The 12,994-nt window shown below is 43.3% G+C and overlaps 2 protein-coding genes across 2 annotated transcripts in view; one reads left to right on the plus strand and one right to left on the minus strand.

The window, feature by feature from the left end:
- The window catches only part of LOC137631593 (uncharacterized), a 219,671-nt gene that overhangs the window by 21,397 nt on the left and 185,280 nt on the right, over window positions 1-12,994 (minus strand). The window lies entirely within an intron of this gene.
- Window positions 3,209-12,994, plus strand: part of mRpS7 (mitochondrial ribosomal protein S7) — a 43,300-nt gene continuing 33,514 nt past the window's right edge. Inside the window, exon 1 of the mRNA XM_068363984.1 lies at window positions 3,209-3,365. Within this exon, the coding sequence (XP_068220085.1) occupies window positions 3,280-3,365 (86 nt within the window). The 5' untranslated portion in view covers window positions 3,209-3,279. The remainder of the gene's footprint in view (window positions 3,366-12,994) is intronic.

Here is a 12,994-nt window from a genome sequence, read left to right on the forward strand (position 1 = left end):
CGAGCAGGAAAATACCCTAGAGACTGTCCATATACATATGATCAGCGCCCAAGCCCCCTCTCCACCCAAGCTGGGACCAAGGAGGGCCAGGCAATGGCTGCTGATGACTCAGCAGATAGACCTATAGGCATTCTCAACCCCCAACCCCACATACATACCTCACAAGGATGGTGAGGTTGCAGCGACCAAAAACAAAACTAATGAGTTTAAGCGGGACTTGAACCCCAGTCTGGCGTTGACCAGTCAGGGACATTACCACATCGGCCACAACCATTTGTTGTTAATATCGCAGCAGCTAGGAGAGTCAACCTTTAAAGACACGACTACTGAACACATTAGGATGGCACTAAAGGATTCTACATTTATCATGGTAGAGGGTATGTATAAGAACCCACCTTTAACTATTCTGACCCATCTTGTCACTTAAGCAAAGAGTTCCACATAAATATTAACTAGGAGTCTATATCAATCTGCGTGATGGCTGTTGGTTTGGAAATAATACATTAATAACCAATCAATCAAGACGGCCCAAAACCCTTTTAGGGATTGGCCAACTAGTCATACATGTTATTCATCCTTTTCCCAAACATTGTTACTTTTCCCTTCAAGTATTTTGAGATATATTATCTCCCACCTTACAATCATTCGTTATAATTTCTTCTGAATAACCGCGTGAATTAAACACGTTAATTTTTATCAATCATTTCAACATTTATATCTTGAGCTTCTGACTTTCCTATTATTGTTGTTGTTGTTGTTGTTGTTGTTGTTGTTATTATTATTATTATTATCCAAGCTACAACCCTAGTTGGAAAAGCAAGATTCTATAAGCCCAAGAACTCCAATAGGGAAAATAGCTCAGTGATGAAAGTAAATAAGGAAATAAATAAATGAGGAGAACAGATTAACAATAAATCATGCTAAAAACAGTAACAACGTTAAAATAGATATGTCATATATAAACTATAAAAAGAAGTCAGCCTGTTCAACATAAAAACATTTGCTGCCACTTTGAATTTTTGAAGTTCTACTGATTCAACTACCCGATTAGGATGATCATTCCACAACTTGGTCACAGGTAGAATAAAACTTCTAGAATACAGTGTAGTATTGAGCCTCATGATGGAAAAGGCCTGGCTATTGGAATTAACTGCCAGCCTCGTATTACGAACAGAATGGAATTGCCCAGGAAGATCTGAATGTAAAGGATGGTCAGAATTAGGAAAAATCTTATGCAACATGCATAATGAACTAATTGAACGACGGTGCCAAAGATTAATATCTAGATCGGAAATAAGAAATTTAATAGACCGTAAGTTTCTGTCCAACACATTAAAATGAGAATCAGAAGCTGAAGATCAGACAGGAGAACAATACTCAAAACAAGGTAGAATGAAAGAATTAAAACACTTCATAATAGATTGATCACCGAAAATCTTGAAAGACTTTTACAATAAGACAATTTTTTTTGTGTAATGGAAGAAGACACAGACCTAATGTATTTCTCATAAATAAATTTGCTGTCAAGAATCACACCTAAATTTTAAGAGTCATACAAAGTTAAAGAAACATTATCAATACTGAGATCCGGATGTTGAGGAGCCACTATCCTTGACCTACTTACAATCATACTTTGAGTTTTGTTAGGAATCAACTTCATACCCCATAATCTGCACCATGCACTAATTTTAGCTAGATCTCTATTAAGGGATTCAGCAACCCAAGATCTACATTCAGGGGATGGAATTGATGCAAAGACAGTAGCATCATCTGCATATGCAACAAGCTTGTTTTCTAGACCAAACCATATGTCTATGTGTATATAGTATGAAAAGTAATGGGCCAAGAACACTACCCTGTGGAATACCAGATATCACATTCCTATACTCACTACGGTGCCCATCAACAACAACTCTTTGAGATCTATTACTTAAAAAAATCAATAATAATGCTAAGAAACGACCCACCCACTCCCAACTGTTTGAGTTTGAAAACAAGGGCCTCATGATTAACACGGTCAAAGGCAGCACTAAAATCAAGGCCAATCATACGAACTTCCAGACCACAATCAAGGGATTTCTGTACAGCATTGGATATTGTAAGAAGGGCATCACATGCTCCAAGGCATTTACGAAAACCAAATTGCAAACTAAGGAATAGATGATTACATTCAGCAAACCTATTAAGACGTCTTGCTTACATAATAATAACAACATTTAATGTGTTTTTGCTATTCACTTCCTATACTATGCAACATCAAGGCCCTAAACATTGCCTCGTGTCAGGATGCCAAAAAACTTAAAAATTAATCAATAAAACAACACTGTCTCTATTGAATACACCTTAAATTTATAAAAGCTAAACGATTTTTTCCCCTTTATTTTAAAATTTCTATAATAAACATTTTATTGATAGTAATCTCAATCATTTTTACACCAACATATTCCGTCTCCTGTCGATGGTTCTGTAGTCTGTCTTAAATTAACTTTTGCCTTTAAATAACGGACATATTAATGTTTTACGTAGCAATTATTTTTTCATAACCTTTCCTTGTTCACACATAAAATACGCGTTCTCTCTCTCTCTCTCTCTCTCTCTCTCTCTCTCTCTCTCTCTCTCTCTCTCTCTCTCTCTCTCTCTCTCTCTACACACACACACACACACACACACACACACACACACACACACACACACATATATATATATATATATATATATATATATATATATATATATATATATATATTCTACACAAAATATGGAAGCAAAACTCAACTACTGTATGTGAGTCATATGAAAAACATAACTTATACAAAAGTAATTAAACATTTGAACTTAAACAGCAAGGCCTCCTCAACGTAAAAGATCTAGATAAGCTAATAAAAGGAAGAATAAACCATTCATGGAAATGGACAAAATTCAGCATTACTTACTTGATCTAGAATGGAGGAAGAAATTCGAAAGTACAGAAATGAAATAAAAGTTATGAGAAGAGGAGGATGAAACTAAATATCATAGGAAATATTGTTTTACAAATGAAACAACGCCCAGAAAAGAAAGAACATATTAAAATATAGGAATATTATTCAAAAATCGTGGACAACCAGAAAAGAAACACTAATCGATCTAAAGCAACATTAGAAAAAGTGAAACTTTCAAACCCTTCCCAATAGGGTTGCCGTTACAGAGACTACAACTCAACACTATTGGAATTGGACTCGATTTACTACTACTACTCCCGGCCTAACAACAATACGCTAATCGGGATAAGACTAAAACATGAACCATTTTCGATCAGTCTTACTGAGGTCTTCGAATTTTCGACTGCCTCGAGAGTCTCATGCGAGAGTTTCAAGCGTGGCATTGTAAGTAGTAATTTTTATTTGAGCAACAATTTAAACCAACGATGTAGCAGTTAACATTTCCCCCTCACCGTCACTAGTCATCGATAGAAACTTCACGTTCGCCTATAACCTGACATAATGCACATAACTTACCCAAACTGCTTTCAGTTACTCAGCTAAAAGGTGTACGGGTTTCATCTAACACCATAGTCTAAACAGTAATGACACCAGAAAATGAAAGGAGTGTATGTATGATGACGGCCGAATAAGAATACGGCACTGTAGGGGAGCAGGTAAAGACGTAGCTTGCAGGTTAAGTTAGTTGGTGTCCATTTTCAATACACCACTTAGGTATATGTATGATAGCGGCCACCTGTATGTATTATTATGGGTAACTTAAAATACGATAGTGTAAGGGGGGTTAGCCCCCCCCCCCCAATAGTTAGGTAGGTAAGAAAACGGCATGTAGGTTAGGTTAGGGGGGAAAGTATAGGTTAGTTGATGTCCATTTTCAATGTGAGGAACTGGCCGCTGATATACAAAGGCTCCGCACCGCCTAACTTGATGTTCCCAACCTAATCTAGGAACTGTATCCTCACCTACCTACCGAGAGGGCTACTGCTGTATTCTTTGCTTTCCCAAAGGCTACCTCTCATTCATGTAATTGCTTTCCAACCGGCTTCACTCCTCACATGGTAACCCTAAAAGAAAATTCATTTGACAAGTAATAAGAAAGTTCATGCCTGTCCCAACCAACTACGTTCACCCCAAAATAATTATGGGAGGTTCCAATGGGAAACCGGGGTTACTGAGTGGAGAAACAAAAAAGAGGGGGTGTATGTATGATTGCGGCCACGTGTATGTATTATTATGGCTAACTTAAAATACAACAGTATAAGGGGGGTCGCAGGGGGGCGTCAGCTCCCCCGATAGGTAAGTAGGTAAGGGAACGGCTTGTAGGTTAGGTTAGGGGGAAAGTATATGTTAGTTGATGTCCATTTTTAATCAATGCGTTAGGAACCGGCCACTGATATACACAGGCTCCAAAAAAGGTTTCCAGCTATAGCACTGGTCAGAAATGTATACAAAAACTCAAGCTGTCTACACGTTGGAAAAATAAGGTTCATGTAATTGGCATGATAATAAAGTACGTAGTAATTACTCTTAATTTATATAACATCCATTAATCAAATGGTCTTGCTTTATCGCAAATAAAATCATTTCCTTGCTCCTCGGTTTTGAATATAGTACATGGAAATGCTGCGAATGCCAACCACGTACGTCATTATTTTGGCGATAAATCGTACTTTCAGATGAGCAACAACAACTATATACTGTATAGTGAACAGAGTGCATTCTGAATAAAATCAATAATAGCCAAAATAGATGAAAATTGCACTAATTTTGAAACTGATTTAACTCCCCTTTAAGTAATGCCATCTTGTGACAGAAGTCATGCTGTTAATACAGAGAAATGGGACAAAATAGCCGGTAGTCATTCATTTCTTATAGCAAAGTTCAGTTTGCTAGAAATTAAAATCTCAAATTTTCCGTTGCTGGAGTAACGTCTCAGTAACTATTCTGCAATTTTACCAAAATCTATTGCCAATGAAAGAACAGCAGACTTTCTCCACATCTCATGATGCATATATGCTTTGAAAGATCTATTAGCTTAAAAGTTACCCTCAAACCTCAGTTAATTGTCTCACATAATTGACAATTCACTATTTGAAATATCACCAAATTTTCAATATTAAACTTACCCGATGATCATATAGCTGTCAGCTCTGCTGCCCGACAGAAAAACCTACGGGCGGAATACGCCAGCGATCGCTATACAGGTGGGGGTGTACATCAACAGCGCCATCTGTCGAGTAGGTACTCAAGTACTCTATGTCAACACAGAACCAATTTTCAATATTAAACTTACCCGATAATCATGTAGCTGTCAACTCCGTTGCCCGACAGAATTCTATGGAGGGATACGCCAGCTATCACAATACTAGAAGGGGGTGTATTTACCAGCGCCACCTGTGGCCAGGTACTCAAGTACTTCTTGTTGACACCTCCTCAATTATTCCTCTGTCGTGCTTCCGGCAAGACGTTCTGGGATACGCTTATGTTCTTGGAGTATTTTCACGACTTTGGTGAAGTATTTCTCTTTGATTTCAGCTGTCGCTTTACTAGGAAACTTCTATATTAGCTTAGTTAGCTTTTGGAATTAATTTGATTAATTATGGTGACGAGAGAGTATGAACTCTCGTTCACCTTTCAATGGCCGACCCTTCCCTTAGACGGAAGTGTTGGTGTCTAAGAGAGTATAGACTCTCTTTCTTAATTTTGCTTAACAAAAGTTATAGATTTATTTTATATCTCTCCGCCTCTTATAGGCCTCTTCGATTAACTTCCTTTTATTATAAACTCATTAAAATTAATTTTTATATTTGTTTATATTCGACCTTCCTAATAGTAGGCGGTCTTTTACCGAAGTTAATAAACTTTGAGCCCGTCATTTCGGTTTTACCTGTTAACATATTATGCTATTTCCGCCACAGAGTTTGAAAGAATTTCTTTGATAGTCTCGTACTATTTTCAAAGTTGAACTAACGTTTTGTTTTGTCTCTGCAGTTGTTGACGTTCAGAACGTTCAACTTGCACTCTATCGTTACGATAGAGAAAGAATGTTCACGGTTTCACGTTGCAGTAAGAGTAACCGTGTCTAGCGTTTTGTTCATTCTTTCTTAACTTAATGGTTTTGATCCTAATAAAGGAACTTTTCAGTTTTTTCCTTTAACAATAATATGTTTTAACGATATATATGATTGGGCTCTTCTCTCAGGTTCTAAGTCAAGAGAGAGAGAGAGAGAGAGAGAGATAGAGACGGAGGGAGAAAGAGGATAAACGTTTCATTCAAGCCTGCCAGGCGTACGAGTAACGTCGTTATCGTTTTTGCTCTTCTCCCTAGTCTCTTTAGGGGAAGAAACTAAACGTTTCTAGAGTGATCTAGTGTTTAGTCTCTTTCCAGCCACTGAATTATCTTTCATTAGATTTTTCTGTTACATTGTAATTCTGTTTTCGCAGTTACTAACTTTGAGAAAGGATAGAATTGCGTATTTCAGGTACAAACCACTTAAAGTTTCGAGTTCAGTGAAATAAGTGCAAACAGAAATCAAAGTGATAAGTGATTAGTGCGTGAGGGTACTTTTGTGCGCGCCAGTCGTCCTCCCAGTCCGGGACCTCTTGCAAGCTCCCAAGCCCAGGGGAGAAGCAATGTCGAAGGGCATAAGGGTTCAGCAGGCCTTGATCGGCGCACAGAAGTATCCTCGGTGGTTGTGGGCGTGTCTTACCGAGACCGTCACTCCCACTCGCAGACGATTGAGCCCTTATTTTGCTCGTCTGCAGAAGAGATTAGGGGAGAAAATAAAGGCAGAGTAACGCTGGTCTCAGGTCTCAAGACCTCTTAAACGTTAAGTCCAGACCTATGCCAGACGTACGAAGTTAAAGTTCACAACCCGAATGCAGTCATTGGGTTAGCTCTGACTCTCCTCAGTCATCAGTTGATTACACTCCGCCTAAGAGGAGTAAGGTTCTGCCGCAACAGATCTCGGCTGTTAAGGCTTTACCTCAGCAGACCTTAGTGTCTGCCGACCCCAAGTTGTGAACTCTACTACAGTCCATGCAAGCACAGCTTTCGGACTTGATGCGTGAGTGTCGGGCTGAGAGTGTTGCTCCTCCGCCTCCGCCTACACTCCCTCCACCTACACTCGCTCCGCCTCATCGCAGTTCCATCTGCCAGGCGTACGATGTTGTGGACTCTACTACAGTCCATGCAAGCACAGCTTTCGGACTTGATGCGTGAGTGTCGGGCTGAGAGTGTTGCTCCTCCGCCTCCGCCTACTCTCCCTCCACCTACACTCGCTCCGCCTGTTCGCAGTACCACCTGCCAGGCGTACGATGTTGTGGACTCTACTACAGTCCATGCAAGCAACAGCTTTCGGACTTTATGCGTGAGTGTCGGGCTGAGAGTGTTACTCCTCCGCCTACACTCCCTCCGCCTACGCTCTCTCCGCCTGTTCGCAGTACCACCTGCCAGGCGTACGATGTTGAGCCACGTGCTGAGTTTGCTGTTCCCTGTGGTGTTCAGCCTCCGCCTTCCTTAAGGCAACCTTTACATTGGGATCAGGAGGATTATACCTCTCTTCCTCCTCCTCCACTTGCTGCTCCACCAGTGATGCAACACTCGGTTGAGGTACAACAACCTCTCCCGTCCATGAGTCAGTCTCCTCAGCTCTCGCTGCAGCGAGCTCAACCCTCCACAAGGCAAGCACCACAACACCTTAGCCTTGCGCCTCAGGAGCCTCAGCTTGCGAGACATTTACCTTGTTCTGCGCAGCCTCTTCCTCATCGCGCTCCGCTCACACCACAGGAACTGGAACTTGCTACTCCGCTTCCGCCAACCGCTCAGCAAGCGCTACCCTTGGGTTCAACCACTCATGCTAGGAGTCAGCCTCCTCCACCCATGCGCCTTCCTTCTGCTTGTCTTTTATTCAGCCTTTGCAGACTGAGCCTCAGGTGTTCCCTCAACGGAGTCTTGAAGAGGAAACCACAACTATTGTTGTTCCAGCTCGTTCTGACTCTGCTGTTCAGCATACCTTATCTCCATTTTCATACCATGGTTTAAACCCCATGCAAGCATGCATAAAGCACTCTAGCACTGGTCATGGAATTTCTGAGAAATGTTAAACGCCATGCACACGCTCTGCTTTCCTTACAGCAGGCTCTGCTTACAGCAGGCTCTGCTTACTACATGCTCAGCATACAGCATGCTCTGCATTCAGCATGCTCTGCATACAACATGCTCTGCATACAGCATGCTCTGCATTCAGCATGCTCTGCATACAACATGCTCTACATACAGCATGCTCTGCATACAGCATACACTGCATACATCATGCTCTGCTTACCTTACCGCATGCTTCTCAACACATCTTGGGTTGTTGCCAACTCACTAGACTGTCAAGCAGTTTCATAACGTTGCCTTCTAGTCTGCTGCTTTTGCACCAGTGAACCCTCTCTCAGAGAACTTAGCTTTTCTAGGATAAGGTCCCTGTAGATGAGAAAGTTCTTTTCTCCCTCCTTCTGATATTCCCTTGAGGACTCTGTCATTTGGAGGGAGCCTTTAGCTGCATAACCTCTTATGGACTTTTATTTAAGCATAACATGCTTACAGGGAAGGTAATGGTTCCACTTCAGTCGCTAATCCCGTCTGTTACCACACCTGCTCCCATAGACCTTGAGCTGTGTTGCATGACATGCAGTCCAAGCTTAGTCCTTGTTAGAGGATTTTTTGTTTACGGAGTCAATGTGTCACGGGGAAGACGTTCAACAACCAACAGAAGTGACTTGTTGTGACGCAGTGCGGCAACCTCAGCAACCCGTTAAGGAGTTGTCTGTACGACCCAGACAGTCTAGACAGATTCGGGTTGTCACTGTACTTCCTCGCTTGCCCATGATTGACAGTTCTCAGACTGTGCAGCAGTATCATGATCTTGTGTCCGGCTCCGTCAGACGACTGGCTTTTAAGAGCTCCCACAAGTCGTCGCTGTCTGGAGATTTTCAAATGGACTATGGATCTGACCAAGGAACTGGGCCTCCTGGTCAATTTTGAGGAGTCTCAGCTCGTTCCATCCCAGACCATTGTCTCCTTGGGTATGGATCTTCAGAGTCGAGCTTTTCGGACTTGTCCGTCGGCCCCAAGGATCTTCCAAGCCCTAGAATGCATCCAGAGCATGCTGAGAAGGAACCGATGCTTAGTCAGGCAGTGGATGAGTCTAACAGGGACACTTTCATCGCTGGCCCTGTTCATCGAGTTAGGGAGACTCCACCTCCGCCCCCTTCAGTATCATCTAGCTGCTCACTGGATAAAGGACATGACGCTAGAGACGGTCTCAGTTCCTGTTCCCGAAGAGATGAGGTCTACTCTAACGTGGTGGAAGAACAGCATTCTTCTCAAGGAAGGTCTACCATTGGCTGTTCAGACCCCCGACCACCATCTCTTCTCGGACGCATCGGACTCGGGCTGGGGTGCGACACTGGACGGACAGGAATGCTCGGGACCATGGAATCAGGAGCAAAGGACACTTCACATCTATTGCAAGGAGTTGTTGGCAGTTCATCTGGCCTTGATAAACTTCAAGTCCCTCCAGCTAAACAAGGTGGTGGAGGTGAACTCCGACAACACCACAGCCTTGGCTTACATCTCCAAGCAGGGAGGGACTCATTCGAGGAAGTTGTTCGAGATCGCAAGGGACCTCCTCATTTGGTCAAAAGATCGAAAGCTCACGCTGGTAACGAGGCTCATTCAGGGCGATATGAATGTCATGGCAGATCGCCTCAGCCGGAAGGGTCAGGTCTTCCCCACAGAGTGGACCCTTCACAAGAATGTTTGCAGCAGACTTTGGGCCCTGTGGGGTCAGCCAACCATAGATCTATTCGCTACCTCGATGACCAAGAGGCTCCTCTTGTTTTGTTCTCCGATTCCAGACCCAGCAGCAGTTCGCGTGGATGCCTTTCTGCTGGATTGGTCCCATCTCGACCTGTATGCATTCCCGCCGTTCAAGATTGTCAACAGGGTACTTCAGAAGTTCGCCTCTCACAAAGGGACACGGCTGACGTTGGTTGCTCCCCTCTGGCCCGCGAGAGAATGGTTCACCGAGGTACTGCAATAGCTGGTCGACGTTCCCAGGACTCTTCCTCTAAGAGTGGACCTTCTGCGTCAACCTCACGTAAAGAAGGTACACCCAAACCTCCACGCTCTTCGTCTGACTACCTTCAGACTATCGAAAGACTCTCAAGAGCTAGAGGCTTTTCGAAGGAGGCAGCCAGAGCGATTGCCAGAGCAAGGACGACATCCACTCTCAGAGTCTATCAGTCTAAATGGGAAGTCTTCCGAAGCTGGTGCAAGGCCAATGCAGTTTCCTCAACCAGTACCACTGTAACCCAGATTGCTGACTTCCTGTTACATCTAAGGAACGTAAGATCCCTTTCAGCTCCTACGATCAAGGGTTACAGAAGTATGTTGGCAGCGGTTTTCCGCCACAGAGGCTTGGATCTTTCCTCCAACAAAGATCTACAGGACCTCCTTAGGTCTTTTGAGACCTCAAAGGAACGTCGGTTGTCCACTCCAGGCTGGAATCTAGACGTGGTCCTAAGGTTCCTAATGTCATCAGGATTTGAACCGCTCCAATCAGCCTCTTTTAAGGACCTCACATTAAAAACTCTTTTCCTCGTGTGCTTAGCAACAGGTAAAAGAGTAAGTGAGATCCACGCCTTCAGCAGGAACATAGGTTTCACATCTGAAACGGCTACATGTTCCTTGCAGCTCGGTTTTTTGGCTAAAAACGAGCTTCCTTCCCGTCCTTGGCCTAAGTCGTTCGAGATCCCAAGCCTGTCCAACATGGTGGGGAACGAACTGGAGAGAGTACTTTGCCCAGTTAGAGCTCTTAAGTACTATCTAAGAAGGTCAAAACCATTACGAGGACAATCAGAAGCCTTATGGTATGCTATCAAGAAGCCTTTTCTACCAATGTCTAAGAACGCAGTTTCTTACTACATCAGGCTTCTGATTAGAGAAGCAAATTCTCATCTGAAGGAAGAAGACCTTGCTTTGCTGAAGGTAAGGACACATGAAGTGAGAGCTGTGGCTACTTCAGTGGCCTTCAAACAGAACCGTTCTCTGCAAGTGTTATGGATGCAACCTATTGGAGAAGCAAGTCAGTGTTCGCATCATTCTATCTCAAAGATGTCCAGTCTCTTTACGAGTACTGCTACACCCTGGGACCATTCGTAGCAACGAATGCAGTAGTAGGCGAGGGCTCAGCCACTACATTCCCATAATCCCATAACTTTTTAACCTTTCTCTTGAATACTTTTTATGGGTTGTACGGTCGGCTAAGAAGCCTTCCACATCCTTGTTGATTTGGCGGGTGGTCAATTCTTTCTTGAGAAGCGCCGAGGTTAAAGGTTGTGATGAGGTCCTTTAGTATGGGTTGCAGCCCTGTATACTTTAGCACCTTTGAGTTGATTCAGCCTCCCAAGAGGAACGCTGCGCTCAGTAAGGAAGACGATCTTATTAAAGGCAGAGTAACGGTTCAAGTCGACTTCCTTACCAGGTACTTATTATTTCATTGTTATTGTGGATAACTGATTATATGAAATACGGGATACTTAGCTATCCTTTAGTCTTGTACACTGGTTTTTCACCCACCCCCCTGGGTGTGAATCAGCTACATGATTATCGGGTAAGTTTAATATTGAAAAATGTTATTTTTATTAATAAAATAAATTTTTGAATATACTTACCCGATAATCATGATTTAATCGACCCTCCCTTCCTCCCCATAGAGAACCAGTGGACCGAGGAATAATTGAGGAGGTGTCAACAAGAAGTACTTGAGTACCTGGCCACAGGTGGCGCTGGTAAATACACCCCCTTCTAGTATTGTGATAGCTGGCGTATCCCTCCATAGAATTCTGTCGGGCAACGGAGTTGACAGCTACATGATTATCGGGTAAGTATATTCAAAAATTTATTTTATTAATAAAAATAACATTTTTCTCTCTGTCGTGCCACTGGCAAGACCTACTGAATACGCTCTTGTTTTCTGGATTGAATTTCACGTTATTTGGTGAAGTATTCATCTCTAGTTATTAGCTATCGCTGTGCAGAAGTTATCTTCAATACTTCCTTGCATTCTTTTTTGGATTTGGATTATTTGTTGACGACTTGGATAGATTTTGAATTCCCCCCTTTGACTAATTCAAGATGTCTGACCCTTCTCAAGTCCCCAAGTACAGGAAATGTAGCGCTAGGGACTGTTCAAGGCGTCTTCCGAAGGCCTCTATCGATCCGCACACCGTTTGTTCCAATTGTAGGGGTAAAGCCTGTCAATTGGAAGATCGATGTGAGGAATGCGCTGGGCTTTCGGAATTCGGGTTTCAAGAATTCCTGAAATATGCACGTAGGCTAGAGAAGGATAGGATCAGGAGGAGTTCGTCTCGCTCAATTGATTTTTCCTCTCCCCATGCCCCTCAACCTATTCCTTCCCCTGTAGTGGTTGCACCCGACCCCCCTGCTAGCTCTCATCAACCTTCAATGGCGGATATGATGCGTGCCATTCAGGCTCTAGGTGAGAGAGTCGAGTCATTGGCTAATGACCGCAATCAACTCATGGCTGATGTCAGAGAGTTGAAAGGTAAAAGTGCAGTGGGAAGTGAAGTGAGTGTCAGTGCAGTGAAAAGTGTCAGTGTTACGCATGAGGGTGCGTCTGTTCGTGCCTGTCGTCCTCCCAGTCCGGGACCTCTTGCAAGCTCCCAAGCCCAGGGGAGAAGCAATGTCGTACGACCAAAGGGTTCGACAGGCTTTAATCAGCGTACAGACGTACCCTCCGTGGTTTCGGACGTATCTTACCGAGATCGTCCCACCCACAAGAAGACGAGTGAGCCCATTTTGTCCTCGTCTGCGGAAGAGGTTTCTAGACAGAAACGATGGACCAAGGTCTCACGGCCTCTTAAGCGTAAGGTCCCTTCCGAGCTAGTCCAACGGCCCAGGTGTAGCCACTGGGTCAGTTCGGACTCGCTGCAGTCCTCCG

This window comes from Palaemon carinicauda, chromosome 40, assembly GCF_036898095.1.
Source record: "Palaemon carinicauda isolate YSFRI2023 chromosome 40, ASM3689809v2, whole genome shotgun sequence".
NCBI classification, from domain to species: domain Eukaryota; kingdom Metazoa; phylum Arthropoda; class Malacostraca; order Decapoda; family Palaemonidae; genus Palaemon; species Palaemon carinicauda.